A 19,100-nucleotide genomic window follows, 5' to 3' on the forward strand; every position below is an offset into this window, starting at 1 on the left:
TAGTGTTCTTCTGAGCACTTACATGAATTTGTATATTGGAAATAAATTTCTTTAATGTGTATGCTCATTCCGGATCAAAAAAGAAGAAATTACGAAATGATCTTTTCACTAAACAAATGGCCGTGCATTTGAGCAGACGCAACTGCAGATTTTCTGTAGTTATAGGTAGTTTTAACTGCATTTTGAATCCAACAGACTCCAATAGCACTGTTAAGAACTTTTCAAAAGGTCTCCGACATCTTGTTAATTCTTTTAATCTTAAAGATCTTGCACATACCTAAAAATGTGATGAGTACACCTTTTATAGGGGAGACAGTGCATCTCGACTTCATCGTGCTTATGGACCTCAAGAATTGGTTGACGATATACGTGAAGTTAAAACAATTGCAGTCCCTTTTTCTGACTATCATGCACTCTTTTTTTTATTCCTGTTCGGGTTTGTCACTGCGACCAGTTTTTAGATCTATTGTGACATTACCCGTATCCTTAGTGTAGTGCATGTCGCATTACTCAATTGCCATTGAGGGGCAATAAAGTATCGATTTTGATACAGTTTTTGTTTTGTTTTCTTAGAAAACAACAAGAGTACTGATATGGGCCATGCGTCGGAAACCTAGCATCACCCTTGTTTTAAATACTGCTAAATTCTCCCCAGTAGGAAGTTTAGGACCCGGGTTTTAACATTAGCAGCAATTTCATTCCAATAATGGAACATGTGTTCAGTAATAAGGATTCTAGCATGTTCCTTGCGTACTAGCACTTTCCAGTCTTCGAAGAGTTAGTACATACATGGATCCCTAACCCAATTTGATTTCCTTTGCATTGAGTTTAGCCTCAGATGGTGAGGTTTTTAACTATATGCAAAGTAAAGTTGGTAAACTCAGTTTTATTCAAAAACTGGAAGTCACCAAAACACCAGTAGTAAGGACTAAATACTATAATTCCTTGAATTACCAGAACGCATATTCCAAAATTGAAAAATGGGACGACACTAGATTTCGGTTTGGTAGATCTATCACCGCAACGCAACCCAAAAAGGCGATCTACCAACGCTACGGGCTCCGTTAAAGATCGAGCATCTTTTAAACCCCCTCAACCATTCATCCCTCAGCACGGGTCGCCTGACACCTTGGATTGGGGTTACCTGTTTGGTGGACTTTTACCCCCTGGAACAGGTTGTCCGTAGTGCTATTCTAAGCCGGCAGCTACACGGGCAATCATGCACTCTTAGTAAAGTATAATGTCAGACGACAGGAAGATTTATTGGAAGATAACATTGGCTATTGGAAGATTTATTCATTAGAATAATCAGCCACAGAAATCCAATGTCGCGACCGTTCATGTGACTAACATCTAGTTTGCCTCGCCCTTACAGCGTCAGTAGCGGTACTATAAGTGTCAAATGAATTTTGTTTAACAAAACAAAAGGTACTTTACAAGATGGGCATTTAAAAATAATCAATTATTACAACTAAAGTTATTAAAATAATTAAATAGGAAAACTGTGTACAGCGCCATTGGCGTTCTAGTGTATTTCCCGGCCCGGATGGGCTGTCGTACGAATTTTGCATTACAAATTTCGACATGGTTAAAGATGATTTAGTAAAATTATTCAATTCTTATCTTTCTGGCAACTCCAGTCCACATAAAATTTTTTCACCCGCAATCATTACGCTGATTCCCAAGAAAGGCTGCAGACGTACAATTGATGTTCTCAGACCAATTAGCCTCCTAAATACAGACTATAAGTTGTTCACAAATATAACTGCCAATCGTATTGCATCAGTTCACAGCAAACTCCTTGGATATGGTCAGAGTGCCACTATCAGTGTTAGTTCTTTTTTTTCTGTATTAACTAGATTTTTAGCCCTAGGCTAGTTCATCTTGGGACCCACGCTTTACTTCCTTCCAATAAGGAAGAACTCACATTTGGCGAGTTTGTCGGGAGTGGGATTCGATCCCAGGTCCTCGGCGTGATAGTCAAGTGTTCCAACCATTGTACCAGGTCCGCTCCACAGTGGTCGTTCTTGTACAAACAATGTGAAAGACTCAAGGGCTGTCCATAAACCACGTGGTCATTTTTTTTGGGACTTCTCAACCCCCCCCGTGGTCATTAGTCCATACAATTTTTTTTATTCGTCCATACAAAATGCTCATTTGCCGACCCCTCCCCCCCTTATGACCACGTGGTTTATGGACAGCCCCTGAGAAGATTAGTAACACGCTAGGTAGAATAAAAAAAAAAAGGGTTTCTTGTTAGTCTAGACCTAAAAAAGCTTTTGATTACACAGCGCAACTTTTTTTTGTCTCAAAAGCAAACTTATGTGTCTCTGACACATTTTGGGCCGCTGAATCCGAATCCGGGCTCAGAATTTCTCCAGCACGTCACAATTTTGAGCTTTACCTCAATTTATAGGGCAGAATATGCGATCTTGGGCTTTTTTGACTACAAACCATTAGGCATGGACATATTTTTTTAAGCAATCAAAAGGTAAATTGGTCAATTAACATCTAAATTAACAACTCATACAAAATATTTCGTTTTACCAAATCAAATTTGATAGATTTAAGCATTTTATGTTAGTATGTTAACTTGCATGCAACTTTTGGTGGGTGAATTGTATGGGAAATAGCGTACCTAACATAAATCGATTAACGTTGAACAATTCGTCATTGAAATCATCGTCATCATCAAACATTTGTAAGCAGTTTTTTCGTTCAAAACAAAAGTTTTTGCTATGAAAATATATTCACTGTACTCCTCATGAGGAATAGAATGCAGTGAATATATTTTCATGGTCGATGTTTTGATTTACAGCGAGAAAACTGCTTTTTATTTTCCAAAAAAGTGATGACGCATGCTTGAGCCTTAAAACTATCAAATTCGATTTGGTAAATCGAAATATTTTGCATGAGTCGTTAATTTAGATGTTAATTGACCAATTTATCCTTACAAAATACATTTCCATGCTGAATGATTTGAAGTCAAAACGGCCTAAAAACGCATATTTTGCCCTATAAATTGAGGTATAACTCAAAATTATGATGTGCTGGAACAAATATGAGCCCAGATCCGGATTCAGCGGCCCAAAATCTGTCAGAGATAGGGAATCACGCCCATTGGCGTAGCTAGGGGGGGTTCCAGGGGTGCCTGGCACCCCCTAGAACAAATTTGGCACCCCCTAGAGTTTTTGACAGTCACCAAAATTTAAAATTTCGCACAATTGGGTAAGGGAGGTATTTTGGACCCCTTTAGGAAGTGGATGAACAATTCAGCGAAAAGAGAAAGTTTCTACTTCAAAATATGGATAATTTCAGTAAGCATTACGTAGAGCAACATGTTTTCTATCGAAAAAGGCCAACCAGCACTTAAAATTGTTGTTGTAAATACAAGAAGTATCAAAACTCCTGAAGGATCTTGGGCTTCTATTTTGGACCACCAAGTGCACATATTTTGGCCCACCAAATTAAACTTCAATTAATTGATGAAATGAATGCCACCTCAGCAAAAATTTAAACATAGTTAAAACTACGTGAAGTTTACATCTTTTCTATTCATTTTTTGAGGCAGGGAACGTTTAAAAATTACGTAATGATAAAAAAAGATTAAATTTTGTTGCAATTGTCAGTTATTACGCATTGTATGATAAAAAATCATAAAAAAAAATGTTACGCAAAACGTGTATTTATTAACTATTGCATGACGTCATTCACCATGCATAAATCACGTAACGCTTCATAGAAGTGTAAAAGTCTAGTGATTTTGCTAAATATAAAGGCGTTCCACACATATTGTAATGAATGGAAAGGCCATCATAAATAAAGTAATTTGAATGATACGTAAATTATCAAACATACATTAGATAACACATTGTCTCAGTCATCAACTGATTGCCGAGAAGGACAACTTTTCTAAACTGGATGACTGAACACCAGAAAATTTTAACTTGTCGAAAAGTTGTTAGGACACAAATCGAATCGAAATTTTTAACTTGGCGAAAAGTTGTTAGAACAAATTGAACCCACAACAATCTCATTGTAAAATTAACGTAAAACAACCCAGATCACGGAAGGTCTTAACTTATTTTATTTATCTGTTTTTAGAGTACATTACATTGGCATGAATATTTTCTCCCTTTAGAAGGAACTGGAGAGATGGATCTGACAGGTGGTCCAAAATATGTCCACATCTGATTAAGTTGAACATATTTTGGCCATACCTCAAACCACTATTTTAGTAAATATTATCGCTCCACCGAGGTTAAGAACAGTTTATTTTGAGTTCTTACAAGGCCCTAACTACATTCACATGAAATAAATATTTATTTGTAAAATTTAATACCTCTTCGAATCCGACTACAAATTTGTCACCTTCTTTGTTTTTGATGCTTTTCCGTGCGTTTCATTGGAAGTGAAAACATTTTCTCTATTTTTGATACTGAACAGCATATTTAACTGACATTCAAAATAAAGGTCATCACATAGTTGAATACTTTTCGTGTTCCAATAAAAAATTACCAAGATTTATTAGCGATTATGCGATAAATATCATAAAACTCCCTAGGTGGGCCAAAATACCTGCCCGGTCCAAAATACCTCCACTACCCTACATTCCAATATTTATCAATGGCACATTCGAATAAAACTTAAACACACCCAGAATTACTTATATACCTGTTGTACGTTTTGGCGTTTTGAATATATTGGTAAGAACAATCAACAGACTTCTCCATGGATTCCTCCAGAAATACCTTTATCTATTCATGCAGTGAAATCTCTAGGCTTTCTTTATGGATTCCTTCTGATATTTCGTTAATAAACTTTCCTCAGAATTCTCCAGGCAGTTCTGATAGGGTTGAACATTCTAGAAATTTCTGTAGAGAATTATCCAGCAATTTCTTGAAGGCTTTCAAATTCTTGAAGGCTTTCGAAATTCTTACTATGGTGCTTCTTGGAATTCTTCTAGGGATTCTTCTAAAAATTTCTCTTACAATTTTTCCAGGAATCCCTGGTGGGATTATTGGATCCTTTCAGAAGTTCCTCCGGGGATTCTTCCAGGAATTCCCTTAGAGATTCTTCAAGAGATTTCGCATAAAATTCCTCCAGGAGCTTATATTGGCCTTCCTCCAGGAACTGTGGCTAGGATTCCAGCAATTTCTCTTAGAACTTCTCCAAAAATTCTCACTGTGATACTTTCAGGAATTCTGCTAGGGTACTAGTTCTTTCGAAAATTCTTTTAGAAAATCACCCTGGGATTTTTCTTAAAATCCCTTCGGTGGTTCTTCCAGAGATTTCTGCCAGGATGTATCCAGGACTTCCTCCAGAGGTTTTTCCGGAAATTCCACAAGAGATTTCTCCAAGAACTTCTGTTGGCCTTCCTCCATGAATTCCAGCTGGAATTGTTTAAGCAATTCCCATTAGGACTCCTTCAGAAATACTGCCAGGGATTTCACCTGGCATACTTACTTGCTGCAATACTTTCGGGAAATCTTCTTGAAATTCCTCCAGAAATTCCTTCTGCGATTCCATCAGGGATTCCTCCAGTATATTTTTACCGATTCTTTCAAGGAGAACTGTAGGTATTCCTCCAGGCATTTGTTAGAGGAACTTCTCTCAGGATATCCCCGGCATTCCTGATTCTAGGATTTCTCTAGAAATACCTTCTATGATACCTCCCGGAATTCTATGAATTCCTCCAGATCCGCGCTTATCAAACTCCGTTTTCGCGGCGCATCAGCCTCTTGCAGGCTCGCTAAAAGGAGTAGAAAAAGTGAGCCTGCGACACTTGGGGGTCGCCACGAAATCTGATTTTGGGAAGCGCTGCTCCAGATATTCCAGCTGGGATTCCTTTAGCAATTCCTGCGATTCTTCCTGCTATTCTTCCTAAATAAATTCTAACTGTGGTAGTTCAGAAATTATGCTACGGAATCTTCTAGAGCTTTCTCCTGACTTTTTTGCTGGTATCTTTCCAGGTAATCTTCCCGGAATTCTTGCAGAAATTTCTTTGATTGTCTACCAGGGAATTTTCCAAGGACTCATTCGGGAATTCCTCCAGAGATTTTATTCAAAGATTCCACCAGAAATTCCTCATGGAATTCCTGAAGAAACTCCATTTGGCCTTCCTCCAAGAATACCTCAAACAACTCCTTCTGCGGTTCTTCCAGCAATTCCTTCAGAAATTCTTACCATGATACGTTCAGAAACTCTTCTAGTGATTCCTTTACGATTTTATCCTAGCATTACAGCTGGAATTCTCCCGGGAAATCTTCCTGACATTTCTTCAGATATTCCTCCTGCAATTCCTTAAGGGCCTTCTCTATACATTCTTCCACAATACCTCTAGCAGTTCTTGCAGGGACTTCTCTAGGCATTCCAAAGATTTTTTTTTCTTTGGATTCCCCCAGACATTCTTGATATGGTTTCTCTATAAATTCCTGTATAGTTTCCTCCTGCTATTTCTCCTAGGATTTCTGCTGCGATTTCTACAATGACACACCCCAGAGTCCTTTTAACAATACCTCTTGAGATTTTTCCTGTGACTTTTTGAGAACCTTTCCGGTGATTACTCCAGGAATTTTTATCGAAGATATGAGATTCTCTCATAAATTTCTCATGGGTTCTTTCAGCAATTCCTCCTAGGACTCCTCCAGAATTTCTTACTATAATACCTCCCGGAATTCTTCTAGAAATTATTTTTCAGGGTGTCATTCAAAAACTTACAAGGATTGTTCAAGGAAATCTTTCTAGGAGCCTTGCAGAAGTACCTTCGGTGTTTCCTCCTAGAAATCCTAAAAGATTTTCATCCTGGGATTTCTTCAAATATTTCTTATTGGACTCTCCCAGGAAATCCTCTTGACTTTCATCCAGGAACTCCTCCTGGGATTCCATTAGCGATTCCTGCTGCTTCTAATATTTCAGGAATGCCTCCTAGGTCTCCTCGAGAAATTCTCACTGTGATATCTGTAGGAATCCCTCTCCTGGCATTATTGCTAGGATTCTTCTAGACAGTTTTCCTAGGATACTTCCAGAAATGCCTTTGATTCTTCCAGTGATTTTTCTAAAGGCTCATCCAGGTTCAGGAATTCCTCTAGAGTTTTTATTCGTAGATTACTATAGAAATTTATCGCGGTTTAACTCCTGGAAATCCTTTTGGACTTCTTCCAGGAATTCCAGTAGAAATCTTTAGAGGAATCCCTAAACGAATTTCGGGAATAGTTGGAATTTCCAAAGAAATTCTAGGAGGTATTACTAGAGAAATCTCTAGTGGAATACTATAGGAATGTACGGGAAAAAACTTGTAATTACTTAGAAGGCACAGAATTGACAAATTGAGAGATGAATCTGCGAAAAAAAAAATCGCGTTCTGGTGGGATTTGAACCTACGACTCCGTATTCGCTAGACCGTAGTATGGTCATTTCTTTGAGGATTCCTTCAGCATGGTTGTTTTTTTTGAAAATTTCTGCGGAAGTTTCATTAGAATTTCGTCAGTGACTTCTTTGGATTTTTTTTTCTATAATTTCAATGGCTATTCCTCTGAAATTATTTCGGCAATTTCTTTTTCAGTTATTTTGCAAATTTATTAATCAATTTTATCGGGATTTTTTTGAATTCTTTATGATTCAATTGTATTTATATTAATTGCTTCCAAAAATAGCTGAATTCGAAAATCAGTAATACTCAACTGGTCCTGGTCAAAGAAAATCCTATGAAATTCACGAAAAACTTACTGACAAATTCCCAAAGAAATTGCTGGAACTTTCAAAGTAGTTGCCAAAAGAATTCATATAAGAATTATCAGAGGAATTCCTGAAGAAAATATTACGACTTTTTAAGGAAATTGACCAAATCCAATCTCAAAATAAATTGCCGAAATAAATTCAATAAAAAAACAAAGCAAATTTTGAAGAAATTCTCAAATATTTTTCCGAAACCATCAAAGGAATTTTTGAAGAACATTCAAAAAGAACTCCATTAGTAATTGCCGTAGAATCACCTTGACAGAATTTTTAGAGAAGCGCCAATATTTTTTTTTTTCAAAAAAAAAATCCCTAAGGAAATTTCTAAGAAATTTTCCGAATCAATTTCCAAAGGGATTACCAAAGAAGTTCCCAATAACCGAAGTTTCCAAAATTTTCGAATGAATTGCTGATGAAATTCCCAAAAAAAAGTTCAATGCAAGCAACATCGGAATTACCGAAGGTTTTCGAAATTATCTGCTGCAGGAATTCTTTACATAAAAACTGAAGAAATCTAGAAGAAATTGTCCGAAGAATTTTCAATAAAATCATAGAAGCGATTTATTAGAGAATTTCCGAAGGAGTTTTCGGAGGAATTGGCGAAAGAATACCAAATAGCCTAAATAATGAAAGTCCAAAAAAAATGACTTGCCGGAGATATTTCCAAAAAAAAAGTAAGGATGTTCCCTGAGTCATTGTCGAATGGATTAAATACCAAAGGCTTCACTAAAAGAATTCCCAAAGGATTTGCTGAAGAGTAATCCCAATGAGAAAAATCGAAGTTTGCTCGCACCAAATTCCGGTTTTCAACTGGATTGATAATATGTTAGTGAAGCTTCAGCGTTCCGGATAATCGAGTGCGAATTTTGTAGTTTTGAGAATCATACTCACAATTTTTCTGTAAAAGTATTTTCATTTCCAAGTGGTAACATTCAACTAATTAACCGTTATGTGACCGGCAAACTTTTTGCTTTTTTCTACACCGTGTATTTTAAATGGGTGCTGGTTACCCGGGTACCCTGCCGATCACATAAGGGTTAAAAAAAAACACTTTTTAGCCATTAATGTTGTGGTCAAACCAAAAATGCAAATACGCATCCTGATTTTGCAATTTCAAGTATTTATAACTCTTTAAATTTTTCTTGAAAACTATTTTTATAAGGGTTGTTATCATGCAATAAAACAAAGAGGATGTCGCAAATGTGTGGATATTTTATAGTTTCCGAAATTTACACGTCTAATAATTGCTTCGAAAATGTTCTAATGGACCTGATTGTTTTCAATCCACAAAACAGGGGTTGTCGCGATGATTCTTAAGGAGTTAAGTTCAAACTGGAAATACAAATTTCATGTATTCAATTTTTCCCGCGATACAGTATATCATTATACTAAGAAATTGATGGTGGATCGGTATTTCTTCTTACAAAAAAGCAACATGGAAGCCACTGACGCTGGCACCCCCTGGGCACCCCCTAGGAAAAAATCCTAGATACGCCAATGATCGCGCCACTTGGGCGGTGGCTTCTATTTTCGTCTGTTTCCCGCTATAACTCAGTCTAACTTAAACCAATTGACACAATTTTTGGAATGCAGTGAGATAGGTATAGTATCTACCCGTGTACAACATTTCAAGTCAATTGGTTCAAAATTGACTGAGTTATAGTGGCAAACAGACGAATATAGAAACCACCGCCCAAGTGGCGCGATACCCTACATAAGCGTGCTCTCGAGACAGACCAAAAGTTATTTTTTGTAACGCTTGATTACTCGTTTCATATGTTACTTTAATATCACTTTATTGCAGCGATAATTTTTCACTTTCCTGATAACCTTAAGAACATGTCCAGAAAGTCTCCCATCTAGATAGACTTCAGTGAATTCAATACGCACTCTAGGTGGTTTGCACGGCTCCCATCGCAAAGCCACACCAGTAGTGTGAGCGAGCACCCTTCGTCGTTGTCGTCTGCGCTCTGTGTTTCGGCATTTTCCTCTCGGCTTTTCCAACTAACTTCAAAGTATTAGCAGCAGCAGCAGCAGCGAGGCTCCACTTGTTCTGCGTTGTTTGCTCGTGGACCCATGCTACCAGCACTCTGGGAGGACTGCTGTTGCTGCTGAACATTGTTGACTCACGCTTGCGTTTGCGTTCGCTGCCGGTGTCGGTGGAGCCGCGTCGTCGTCGTCGTCATCGATGTTTTGTGTGTGCTTCTGCGTCTGTTGAGCACGATGTTGATGAGCGCGCGCGCGTCGCGCATGTGTTATGAATGAAGCCCACAATAATGCAATGGAGTGCCGCGCCGCGCTGCTTGATGTTCGGGTTTGCCGCTCAAAAAATTTCTGCTCGCAGTTAGTACGTTGTTTACTTTCTCGCTATAGACAACGAAGCCCGCGTCGGGCCTTTTGTCGTCCGTCCCGTTGGCTGGTGGCCAGTTTGTGCACGTGCGCGCGATTTTTCAAATTCGGTAGTTTGGACAAGGGCCTATCGTGATCTAATAAAAATTGCTTGCCATCGCGTGCGGGGCGGAAATCACTAGGAGGGCCCTGTTTTTTTTCGTGAGGGCATGGTAATTGGTTATGAGTGGCTGGCTTGAATAATTGGCCGAAGCAAAAAAAGTATGGTCGAATAGTGAAAATTTTCCGGGTTCGTTTTTCCCAGTGCAGTGGGGGAAATTCGATAACTCCTCGATTGATTGCGAAAGTGCTGTGGTGTTGAAACAATGTTACCTGTACGGGTGAAGAACCAAAATGAGTCCCTGCTACTGCCGATCAAAATGTTGAAGATTTTGGACTACTCGGAATGGTCGTAGGACAAAAATGCAAAACTCTATTCAGTTTGTGAAAACCTTGTTCCAGAATTGCTTTAACCAGCAGCCACCACCAGTTGGGTCTTTCGTGCGTGACGGTTCTATTCTGTCCTCGATGCGAATTAATGAGATACAAAGCATTTATAACTGCAGCAGACTGGTGAAAGAATTCGAGTCCAACTATGATGCTATTAGCGTACGCAATGACCGTGTTAGGTTTCCCAGGGTTAAAACACTAGACATCATTCCAAAGTCGAAAGACGTGTTAAATGGGGATTGGATTTTGCGCTATTCAGATTCGGAGACAAATAACTATCCGTGGAGTGGAGATTCTAGTCCAAATTTCGAACTTGTTCCTTGGCGTAGATCCAATCCGAATCAGAACTTGCTAGCTCAAGCTACGTTCCAATCCTCCAAACGATGGAGTGATCGCAAAGATAAGAAAATCCTTGACCGTTTGCACAAAATTGAAACCAGGCAGGTCAAAAAGCATCTCAAAGAAAACCATAAATGTTCCAAAAAAGTCAAGCGCATTAGAATCATGCTTTCTATCGAAATGCGACAAAAGAATTACGAAGTGCTCCCACCAAAGATTCACCCCAGAAGGTTCGAAATCAAACCCGCGCCAAAGACCAATGCTGGAACCAACAGTATTGTAAAACGCCACATAACTCGCTTGGCGGTGATAGCCGTAGAAGAACACCATGAGTCTCGCCATCTCGGCTACTTCAGCCAACGTCACAATGAAAATTTTAAGGAAAAAATTGCCAAACAGGAAGCCAAAGCAAAGAAAACGGCGCCGTCGTCGGTGGAGACGCCCGCTTCTGGGCCACCGACCAGTACCGGCGAGGATGCTGCCTCGACGGCCGCCGGCATGAAGGAGATCGAGAAACACGTTTTCTGCAAGAACATGAACGCCGTGAAAACGCTTAACCCCATCAAACCCATAACGCCATTCGCACCGAAGCAGCTCGAAAGTGATAGGATGATAGTACAAATGTGTAGGAAATGTAGAAGTAAGAGGTAAGTCATTGCATACCTGGCAGGCGCACAGGCGAAGTCTTAGGGGGTTATGCAGCGAGCGTTACTCGGATCGGTGAGGTATAACGCTTACCATACCAAGCAAGATGTATGCAACTGGCGAATCACCAGTTACTTTGTGGATCATAAGATCAGTCATTACTTTAGGCCAATAGCGCCTGGAGATCTTTCTTGAGATCGGAAGCCACGAACACCCAGTGATCTGTTTTGAGATCAGTATATCTTGCGATTGCGCTGAAAAAATGGAGCATGTTTTCGGCAAAGTTGTTCAGTAGGCTAGAGACTTCGATAATGCAGTACCGTCAGTAGGGATGTCATTGGGCCAAAATTGCATAGTCCATTCCTTTGTAGGTCGTTACAACAATATATTAGCTCTAAATCAATGTTGAATTCTGATGACACGTTCATTTAATATTATTTAAGACTATTTAGGACAACTTTAATTTTGACAATGATACAGCTTAATTAACTTGGCGTAATTTCTTCGGCATTCTTCTAGGGGGTGACATTGGGACAAACACAAAAATTCAAACAAAGCAGTTCAATGTGAGAAAATATCGCTTGCTAATCAAAACTATTGAATAAATAGATACTTGCGCACAACCTATCAGTGTCTAGTCACTTTAAAATAACATCACAGACAAACAAACGTGAAAGTTTGACCACATTTATTGTCAACGATCAGTGGCGTAGCCAGAAATTGTTTAACCCTGAACCGCAGTAAACCTTCTCCTGTATCCGATTAAGGATCACTTTGCAGAGGACTTTGAGAACGATATATACATAGAAACATAATGCCCCGCCAATTATCGCACACAGTCTTACTTACCTTACCGATCAGGGGTGGCCTCTGCTGTACATAGGGTACTGCAAGCACCTGATCTAACCTCACTTTGTTTGACAGTTCAGCGAGCTTGTTTACAAGGTCTCCTCTCCTCTTCTTGGCGTAACGTCCTCACTGGGACAAAGCCTGCTTCTCAGCTTAGTGTTCTATGAGCACTTCCACAGTTTTTAACTGAGAGCTTCCTCTGCCAATGACCATTTTGCATGTGTATATCGTGTGGCAGGCACGAAGATACTCTATGCCCAAGGAAGTCAAGGAAATTTCCTTTACGAAAAGATCCTGGACCGACCGGGAATCGAACCCGTCACCCTCAGCATGGTCATGCTGAATACCCGTGCGTTTACCGCCTCGGCTAAATGGGCCCTAGGTTTACAAGGTGTTAGAATTTTTAACCAGCGGCGAAAATTAAATTTACGTTTTCCGTCCCGAAACCATAATGATACGGAAATACAGTGGTAAAAATTCGTTTAAACGCACTTCATTTTTGAACGGTAAATTTTACTTCAAGGTCATCTGAACTTTATTAGTATAAATTTTGATAGACAATCACGTAATATAATATCTGAACGAGTGACAAGGCATTCTTTTCAATTCGTTTTATTTTTATCAGGGAATAACTGTCTTATTTTTGGAGGAAAATTCGTTTAAACGCACTTTTTTCGTTTTTTACACAATTGTTATTGAAAAACTATTCCACAATTTTGTATATCGATATGCATTTCTACAAGTACTATCACTAGTGATACTTAGAGCGCTATTATCATATTTTTTATATGAAGCAACATAAACAGAATGTTTTGAGAAGTATGTGCGTTTCAACGAATTTGTACCACTGTATCGATTATATTCAACTCTACTACAACAAAACCAATCGTCTAATTACCGTTTTACTGAAATTGTATCGAAAAACTGTTTCGCCGGATCTCCGCCAGAGACTAAGTCCATGTAAACAAGCTCGCTGAACTGTTAGTGTACGGTTTCGTGACGTCATCTTGCAGTATCCTATAGTAGCCGCCTCCATTCCACTCGGTCCATGGCTGTTTGTCTCCAGTTCCGCACTCTGCGTAGGGTCCGCAGATCGTCCTCCACTTGATCGACCCACCTAGCTCGCTGCGCTCCACGTCTTCTTGTACCGGTCGGATGACTCTCGAGAACCATTTTAGTCGGGTTGCTATCCGACATCCTGATGACGTGACCCGCCCATCGTAGCCTCCCGATTTTCGCGGTATGGACGATGGTTGGTTCTCCAAGCAGCTGATGCAGCTCGTGGTTCATTCGCCTTCTCCAAGTCCCGTCTTCCATCTGCACTCCGCCGTACACAACACCTTCCGTTCGAAAACTCCAAGGGCGCGTTGGTCCTTTGCACGTAGGGTCCATGTTTCGTGCCCATTGAAGACGACTGGTCTAATCAGCGTTTTGTAGATAGTTAACTTCGTGTTACGGCGAACTTTATGCGATCGTAAAGTTCTGCGGAGTCCAAAGTAGGCACGATTCCCTGCCACAATGCGCCTCTGAATTTCTCTGCTGGTGTCGTTGTCGTCGGTCACCAGTGAGCCCAAGTACACGAATTCTTCAACCGCCTCGATTTCATCACCGTCGATATGAATTCGGGGTGGCGGGCGCGGTGATTCCTCTACTTTGTCTTCGACACATTAATGACTAATCCGATTCGTCTGGCTTCACTCTTTAGTCGGGTGTACGTTTCCGCCATCGTCTCAAATTTGCGAGCAATAATATCAATATCATCGGCGAAACCAAGCAGCTGAACGAACTTCGTGAAGATCGTCCCACTCGTGTTTATCCCCGCTCTCCTTATTACACCCTCTAAAGCAATGTTGAACAGCAAGCACGAAAGACCATCACCTTGCCGTAACCCTCTACGAGATTCGAAAGGACTCGAGAGTGTCCCTGATACTCGAACTACGCACATCACTCGATCCATCGTCGCCTTGATCAATCGTATCAGTTCATCCAGGAATCCGTATTCGTGCATAATCTGCCATAGCTGTTCTCGATCGATTGTATCATACGCCGATTTGAAATCGATGAGCAAGTGATGTGTGGGCACGTTTTATTCGCGGCATTTCTGCAACACCTGGCGGATGGCGAACATCTGGTCCGTTGTAGCGCGTTCACCCATAAATCCAGCCTGATATTGCTCCACGAACTCTCTTGCAATCGGTGATAGACGGCGGCATAAAATTTGAGAGAGTATCTTGTAGGCAGCGCTCAGTAGTGTGATCGCGCGGTAGTTCCCGCAATCCAACTTGTCGCCCTTTTTGTAGATGGGACACACCTTCCATCCATTCCTCCGGTAATACTTCCTCCTCCCAAATCTTGGTAATGACCCAGTGTAGTGCTCTCACCAGTGCTTCTCCACCGTATTTTAGAAGCTCGCTTGGCAGTTGATCTGCTTCAGCGGCTTTGTTGTTTTCAACCGGCCACCCTCCTCCTCAATCTCTTGGAGGTCAGGGGCCGGAAGTCTTTCGTCCTGTGCACATACTCCTAGATCTGTTACCACGCCGCCTTCGATACTTGCAACGTCGCCATTGAGGAGCTCATCGTAATGCTGCCGCCACCTCTCGACCACCTCACGCTCACTCGTGAGAATATTCCCGTGATTATCTCGGCACATGTCGGCTTGTGGCATTCTTCTCGTTTTTCAACTGTTCACATTCGCCGTCGTACCAGTCGTTTCTGTGATTCGGAGTCGCGAAGCCTAGTGCTGTAGTCGAGATCCCAAGTAACAATTGGACAGCATTTTAGCATTTGATAGAATTTATAATGGTTTTATCGATGTAACGAGCATGCTAAAATGCTTACATGAAACATTTAACAATGCTTAAGCTAAAAAAATACAAATTTCATGTCAAGCTACTTTCGTAACCTTTTCTAGACAAACTGAATAGCCATTATTTTTTGATTTTCATGACAAGTTTATTACGGCTTTCAAAACTTGCTCTAAACCGTGTTAAAATACACAATAGTATGATTTTATCAACGCTGTGACAAAAGCATCTTTTAACACTTTTGGTTATCACAAAAGCTACGTTTAAACCTATAATTTCGCTTGATAGCTCTTCCCAAACTCACTGACTACTCACAATTTTGAACCGTTATAAAACGACACTCCGATTTATTGCTTGGCAATTCACAATACACTTAGCAATTTTATCAGTAAGCAAGTCGATTTAAAGTGGTAAATTAAGAAAAAATCGCCATTCTGACTGATTTCAGGATGAATTCTATTTTACATCACGCTTCAGCTGTCAAATTTTGATGGTTGCCGTTTGACTACCATAAAAACTGAAAAATGGCAAAACGGTAATCAATCGGCATTGATAAATGCTGTTCGGCATTCATAAATTTCATATTGAAGCAAAGTGCTCTTTTTTCAAATTTTATGAAGGCCGAACAGCATTGATCACTGAAACTGTTACTTACGGGCTCCGCCATGTTTATTTTTCTCTTTTCAAGAATTTGTGCGAATTTTCAATTGTATTATTCTCGATTTTTCTGCCATAAAAGAGAAATGACCTGATTTAGAACATGATGCAATGTTGTTCGGATCATAAAAAGTGAACGAAAATAGCACCACCTGCAAAAATCATCAACTTGTTATTTTTTGTGTTTTTCAAAATAGCTTTAAATATGTCACTTTCTGAAGGGGCATTGCAAATATACGCCTTTTTTACGTATTCCGCAGTAAATTTCACACGGCACTATAAATCTCCCCTCTATAAGAGGGATATTTCACATTAAAAAAAATCAGGAAATTACAGCTCTCGATTCTGTTTTCAATCTTGTGTTTTGGTTGAAATAAATCTATCAAAATTGACAAACTGCACAAATTCAACTATGCATTGATAAAGGATAGTTGTAGTGGAAACAGCATTTGTCTAGAAAAAGTGGCATAGAGACGACAATCATAAATGCCAAACGGCATCCCTGGGGCAGCATTAATAATCTCTTCATAACCTTGAGATGGTTGGGCCAACTAGACATACTCTAGTCTCCAAGAGGTTTTGATAGATAGTTTGGAGGTTAAAATGCTTTGACTCCGGTTTTATTGATCACGATTTATGGCACTCTTGCAGAGTTTTATAAAACTTAAATTGTTACTTGGGATACTACCTATGGCGGATCGGATATCCCTCCAGCCATCTTCAAGTGTAGCTGCGCCAAGTTGCTCTTCCGTTGGTAGGGCCACTGCTAACTGCTGCACGTAGTCTTGAGCCACTTCTCCGTTACGAAGTTGCTCGATGTTGAGCCGCAGCGTTCGACTTCGACGCGTGGTGATAACTGTCGAAAGTTTTGAGCGCATACATACAGCGACTAAGTAGTGATCCGAATCTATATTCGCACTGCGGTATGTGCGGACGTTGGTTATATCCGAAAAGAATTTACCGTCGATTAGAACGTGGTCGATTTGGTTTTCCGTTCTGGGTGATCTCCAGGTGGCTTTGTGGATATCTTTGCGGGGGAAGAAGGTGCTTCGAACTACCATACCACGGGAGGCTGCAAAGTGTACGCATCGCTGGCCGTTATCATTCGATACGGCGTGCAGGCTGCTTCGCCCGATTACCGGTCTGTACATTTCCTCCCTTCCTACCTGCGCGTTCATGTCGCCGACAACGATTTTCACGTCACGCGGCGAGCAACCATCGTATGTTTGCTCTAACTGCGCGTAGAACGCTTCTTTCTCGTCATCGGGTCTCCCTTCGTGTGGGCAGTGGACGTTGATGATGCTGTAGTTGAAGAAACTACCCTTAACACTCAACATGCACAACCTTGCGTTGTCGCATCTTGCCCAACACTATAAATCCTGTTCCCAGTTCTTTAGTGGTGCCACAGCTTTGGTAGAAGGTAGCCGCTCGATGCCCGCTTTTCCACACTTTCTGTCCAGTCCAACAAAGTTCCTGCAATGCCACGATGTCGAAGTCGCGGGGATGTAGTTCGTCGTAAATTATCCTGTCACATCCTGCGAAACCTAGTGACTTGCAATTCCATGTTCCAAGTTTCCAATCGTAGTCCTTATTTCGTCGCGTGGGTCTTTGCCGATTGTATCGAGTCGTATTATCTCCTATGTTATTCGCAATGGGGATTTTTACGGGTGGCTTATTGGGCATACGCCAACACTCCTGTCTCGCCGGAGGGCCATCGAGCCAGTTCTGTTTGACGTCCCAACCAACACTGGGACGACCACGCTGATGGGGCTACCACCTTGGATCTAGCTAGGCGTGGTGCAGCGTTTCTTACTCAGCCGCTGGATGCCAGAACAGACGCTGTTTGAGCCGCACTTCCTTGCTGAACAGACGCTCGGATCGTACCTCCTCAACCTAGCTGAAGTCAGAAGGACAACAGTGCCCAGGCTACACTACCAGCTATCTTTCTAAATTTTGGTTAAAAATAAAAACTAACTAACTAACTAACACTACCAGCTAAGAACACAACCCTTAGCTGGGGGTCTTTGTCATCGCTTGACCTGTGAAAGCATGAGGTAGGAACTTGTGAGGACCAGAGCTACATTGGACGCTCTCCTTATCGACTCACCGTTTTTGCAGCCCATCGCACACAGTCACGTCATCCTTTTTGTGTACGTTTACTGAGACACCTTGCAACGAGTCGGTCGAAATGTTGCCGTTTCTCAAATGTTACAGAATAATTTATGCAGCAGTTCTGCAGATACTACTGGGTCAGCTTTGAGCACCCCAGCTTATATACGATCGACCCCGGGGCTCTGTTCGATTTCATGCTACGGATGGCTGTTTCTATCTCCTGCACTGATGGAGCTTCGGTGTTGACATGGTTAATGCGTCGAACCCTGAGGTGACCGAAACTTGAAAAAGGTTTCCAAAGTGCTCGAACCAGCGTTTCAACTGGTCAGCCGGGTCGGTCAGTAACTGTCCAGACGTGTCTTTCACGGGCATCGTAGCATTCATCTTAGTCCCACTAAGAGGACATAAACATCGTAGAGGAGAAGGATGTCGCCGATGTTAGCGGCTTCGTCGGCTAGGGAGTCCGCCCACGCTCTTTTGTCCCGTCTGCATGAACGTTTCACTTCCTTCTCGAGAGCCGTATAGCGCTGACGGGCTACGGCTTTGGCTCCTAGTGTTTTCGCTCGCTCTATCGCGGCTGTGGCGTTCCTTTGCTCCTCTATTTTCCTCCAGGTATCATCTGTAATTCATTGCTTTCTCCAGCTTTCCACTGCGTTGCTCATCCAAATTATTCTCGCCGGTGTCGCGATAAAGGTGTTCTTGATCTTCTACGCTTCCACCTGGGATATCCGAAAAACCTTTTCTCAGCATCGGTTGGCGCGTAATATTGGATCATGGTAAGCCCGTTTTCTGAATCTGGCTACAATTATCCTCTCATCAAAAGGTTCCCACTTCATCAGCGCAGCGGGGGTGTGAGCGCTGAGCAGGAAACCAACTCCACGGTGGCGAGGAGCGTGTTCACCTCGTAGGCCAGACAGATCGAGAAAGGAGTGTAAAATTTTGTGACATATGATGCACATGATTAGAGCGTGGGATATCACAGAAGTTTACAATGCATATCATGTAAAATTCATAAAATGACATGTAAACTTCCATTATATGTCATGTAATTCAGCATGACTGTGTGTTTACATGACATGTAACACAAATTTACATGATTTCATATAAACCATCATAACA

At 41.0% G+C, this 19,100-nt stretch overlaps 1 protein-coding gene across 11 annotated transcripts in view; it reads left to right on the forward strand.

Moving 5' to 3' along the window:
- LOC109421864 (putative uncharacterized protein DDB_G0282133) overlaps positions 1–19,100 on the forward strand; it is a 539,561-nt gene that overhangs the window by 256,352 nt on the left and 264,109 nt on the right. For 3 of the 11 annotated variants that reach the window (XM_062845546.1, XM_029861744.2, XM_062845545.1), the window contains exon 1: positions 9,594–11,561. The exons of 6 other annotated variants lie outside the window; for them this stretch is intronic. In XM_062845546.1, coding sequence (XP_062701530.1) covers positions 10,549–11,561 — 1,013 coding nt within the window. In that variant the 5' untranslated portion in view covers positions 9,594–10,548. Of the gene's footprint in view, positions 1–9,591; positions 11,562–19,100 lie in introns of those variants that run through there. 2 more of the 11 variants (XM_062845544.1, XM_062845547.1) reach the window with 2 other exon arrangements.

Source organism: Aedes albopictus, chromosome 1 (genome assembly GCF_035046485.1).
Source record: "Aedes albopictus strain Foshan chromosome 1, AalbF5, whole genome shotgun sequence".
NCBI lineage: Eukaryota > Metazoa > Arthropoda > Insecta > Diptera > Culicidae > Aedes > Aedes albopictus.